The sequence below is a fragment of the Sceloporus undulatus genome, unplaced genomic scaffold, assembly GCF_019175285.1.
Source record: "Sceloporus undulatus isolate JIND9_A2432 ecotype Alabama unplaced genomic scaffold, SceUnd_v1.1 scaffold_1345, whole genome shotgun sequence".
Classification (NCBI taxonomy): Eukaryota; Metazoa; Chordata; class Lepidosauria; order Squamata; family Phrynosomatidae; genus Sceloporus; species Sceloporus undulatus.
This window is the reverse complement of record NW_024804265.1, coordinates 1-3422: the sequence shown is the minus strand read 5'-3', so window position 1 is coordinate 3422 and position 3422 is coordinate 1. Positions and strand designations below refer to the sequence as shown.

Here is a 3422-nt window from a genome sequence, read left to right as displayed (position 1 = left end):
ATGCATCGGTTGTCAGGGTCAGCTGTGCCTGAGGCTGGTGGAAGGGCATCCCGGTGCAGACGTTGGAGCCGTCCAGCCACCATCTGAGGGAAGCGGCCACCGGTCTCGGTACCGTGAGCCACTTCGAAGGAGGGTCTTCTAACGGAGAGAAGACGGAGAGGAACCAGGATTGGAGTGGTCGGAGACGAAGCCTTGCCCAAGGGGTGACGAATGTCGTCGATGCCATGTGGCCCAGGACAATTTGGATGTCCCTGGCCCTCACCCTTCTGTGGGAGATGCAAGGCCTGATGGCAGTCGTCAGCGCCTGGAAACGGTCTGGAGGGAGAAAGGCGGAGCATGTTTCGGAGTCGAGGATGGCGCCGATGAACTTGACCTGCCTGGAGGGAGTGAAGTGGGACTTCTCGTGGTTGATGACCAGTCCGAGGGAGTCCAAGAGGCGTAAGGCGAATGAGAGTGCGTCCTGCAGCTCTCTCTGGGATTCGGCGGCGAACAGCCAGTCGTCCAGGTATGGAAAGACCATGAAACCTCTTTGGTGGAGATAAGCCACCACCGGTGCCATGCACTTCGTGAAGACTCTCGGTGCCGTGGCCAGGCCGAAGGGGAGGACGTTGTAGTGGTATGCGTCGGAGCCCACGGTGAAGGCGAGGAATCTTCAATGAGACTCCCGAATCCCGATGTGGAAATAGGCATCCTTCAGGTCGACGGTAGCAAACCACAGGTCCTGACGGAGCAGAGGCAGAATGGAGGCTAAGGTTACCATTCGAAAACGACGGTATTCAAGGAACAGGTTCAATTGTCTCAAGTCCAAAATGGGCCTGATCCCCCCATCAGCCTTCGGTACCGTGAAGTACCTGGAGAAGAAGGCCCTAGGGAATTGTTCGGGTGGTAAAGGGGAGATTGCCCCTTTTGCAAGAAGAGTGCACACTTCGTCGAGAAGGGTGTCCGAGGGGGAGGTGGACAGAAATGCTCCGGTTGGAGGGAGCTCTTGGAACTCGAGGGCATACCCCCTGCGGACGATGTCAATGACCCACGAGTCCGATGTTATCGAGGCCCAGGTGTAAGCAAAGGGCCTTAAGATGTCCAAGAAGAATAAGGGCGAAGGGGGAACAAAGTGCGCTGCGTCCCTTCAGGTTCTCTTCTTCCCCTGGTCGGTATCCTGCCGGCGGGACTTGCGGTACCGAGGCGGGAAGTTGCGACGGCCAGAGGAGGAGGAAGACTGCGAGGGATAACGGCGCCTCTGTGAGCCCTGTTGTTGGGGCTGCCGATCCTGAGAGAAAGAGCCCTGGGACTGACCTTGAGGTGGCCAAGGACGGTGCCTCCTTCTGAAGGGCGAGATGGGAGTGGTAGACATCCCATGCTTCTTGGCAGCGGCCTTCATTCTGAACTTTCGGTTCAGACGCTCGTCGGTGTCGGCATGGAAAAGGCCGGTGCCGTCCAGTGGCATGTCCTCGATGGCCGATTTCACATTGGCGTTGAGGTCGGAACCTCTCAGCCAAGCGTGCCGGCGCAGGGCTAGCGATGCTGCCATGCCTCGTCCCGCACAGTCGGCGACGTTCCTGGAGGCGGTGATGATCCAGTTCCCTATGGAGTGGGCCTCATCACGGATCTCCACCAAGCGACGTTGGACCTCATCAGGGACGTCAGGGACGATGGGAGAGATTCCCTCCATCAAGGCCTGAATGTATGCCCCCATGCAGGCATTATAGTTTATAGCCTTTACGATGAGGGCGGCCGAGGAGTAAGCTTTCTTGGCCAGGACGTCAATCTTTTTAGCCTCTCGGTCGGCTGGAGACGTCGCTTGCTTTGGCACGAAGGTCTGCTGTGCCCCTTCAACGATGGCCGAGTTCGGCTTGGGGTGGTTGGTCAGCCACGGGCAGGTCGGTGAGATTCGATAGAGCGTCTCGACCTTCTTGGAGGACGCAGCAAGCGAAGTCGGGGTCTCCCAAGACCTCTGTACGATGGACTGCAGAGAAGGCAGCATCGGGATGCAAGGTGGGGTGGGAACCCGACCAACAACTCGGCGCTCCACCGGGTCGCGGGCTTCCTCCTCCGGTGGGGAGAGGTCAATGTCCAGAGTCCGACACATCTTGATGATGTGCTCACTGAAGGAGCGAACATCATCAGTAGGTGATGAAGAGCCCGGGTGATGCATCTCCTGCGGCGAGGGCGGGTCAGAAGGGTCGTCTTCCACGTCGGAAGGGTCCCGCGATGGAGTCAAGGGTTCCCGATCCGACTCAGAGTCCGATGTCAGAGGAATCTCCGCTACCCTAGCTCGAGATGGAGTGCGGGCCGGGATTTGTGGCGCCGGTGGCTCCTGGAGCTGGCGACGCGGCACCGAAGATGAGGCCATGGTCTGGGAGGATGATGGCTTGTCGGTCTGGGGAATCGCAGGTCGCAGATTGAGCCTGGTGAATTCCCTGAAGGCCGTCTCCTTGGGGACCGACATGTAGTACCTCTGAGTCTCTGTGTCGAAGAACATGTCAGCGTCCGTAGCCCATGGTTCCTCGACATCCGGGAGGGGGGCAGCCTCGTCCACATAAGAGTGGACCGACAGTGGAGAAGGCTCCCTCGCAGGAGAGGTTGGTTGGTCGACGGCCAGATCGTCAGTCTGCGGAAGTGGTGTGGTCGGCACCGTAGTCGCATGCCTCGGAGTCACCGTCTCAGGGCGCGAAGAGGTCCTCTCCACGGTCTCCCTGGGAGGGGAACGATGCTTTCGTGAAGCATGGTCTGCCGACTTGGCCGAACGCTCCGACCCGGTGCGGTCCTTCGTGGTGGACTTGGACTTGGACTTCTTGGGTGGAGGAGCCTCAGAGGTCTCGGTGTGGTGCCTCCTCTTAGAGGATGTCGGAGTCGCCGCCGGGTCTTCAGGCGGGAAGAAGGGGTTGTCCGGCAAATCATGCAGGACCGCGGTCCTTTTGGAGTGGGTCTTAGATGACTGCGACCCCTCTGATGGTACCGCCTTCGTCGAGGAGGATGCCCCTGTCCCAGGCGGCTTGGAGGCGTGTCGAGATGGTTTCGACGGTGCCTTGGAGGTCGGTAGCGAGGCGGTGCGAGCCTCCGACTCCTGACGGTCTCGCGAGCGTGAGCCCTCCGGGGATGGCTTCCTCCCGGATCTCTCCCTGGGCTCGAAACCCTCAGTCCCCGAGGTTTTCTGGGGGCGCTTGGAGGGTTCGTCGGTGACACTGGGTCTCGGGGGACCACGGGTCACATCGGAGGTGGTCGGAGACCGTGTCCCGGCCGGGACAGAGACCACACTTGAAACGCTGGCCCGTGAAGAAGAAGCGGGCGGAGCAGCCGGAGGGAGTGATGACGAGCGGGGACGCCCCTCCCAGACCTTCCCTAAGGCAATGGCCGAAGTCAGCCGGGATTCACGGTTTTTTTCTGGCTTGGGAGGACAGGGACTTACAGAGATGGCAGGCTCT

The 3422-nt window shown here is 60.1% G+C and overlaps 1 protein-coding gene across 1 annotated transcript; it reads right to left on the bottom strand.

Annotated features, from left to right (window-relative positions):
• Window positions 1-289: 289 nt before the first annotated feature.
• Window positions 290-3416, bottom strand: LOC121917874. Its single transcript, XM_042443989.1, has 2 exons — window positions 1751-3416; window positions 290-1717 (listed from the first exon to the last, which is right to left on the bottom strand). The coding sequence occupies exons 1-2, from the start codon at window positions 2477-2479 to the stop codon at window positions 1127-1129; spliced, it is 1320 nt and encodes a 439-aa protein (XP_042299923.1). The 5' UTR covers window positions 2480-3416; the 3' UTR covers window positions 290-1126.
• Between the last annotated feature and the right edge of the window lie 6 nt (window positions 3417-3422).

Excerpts from the sequence above, each read along its gene's own strand:
- LOC121917874 (XM_042443989.1), bottom strand. The coding sequence starts at position 2,479 with ATGTTCTTCGACACAGAGACTCAGAGGTACTACATGTCGGTCCCCAAG. Across the intron at positions 1,718-1,750 it reads AAAAGATTGACGTCCTGGCC|AAGGCTATAAACTATAATGC; the intron begins AAGAAAGCTTAC and ends GCCCTCATCGTA.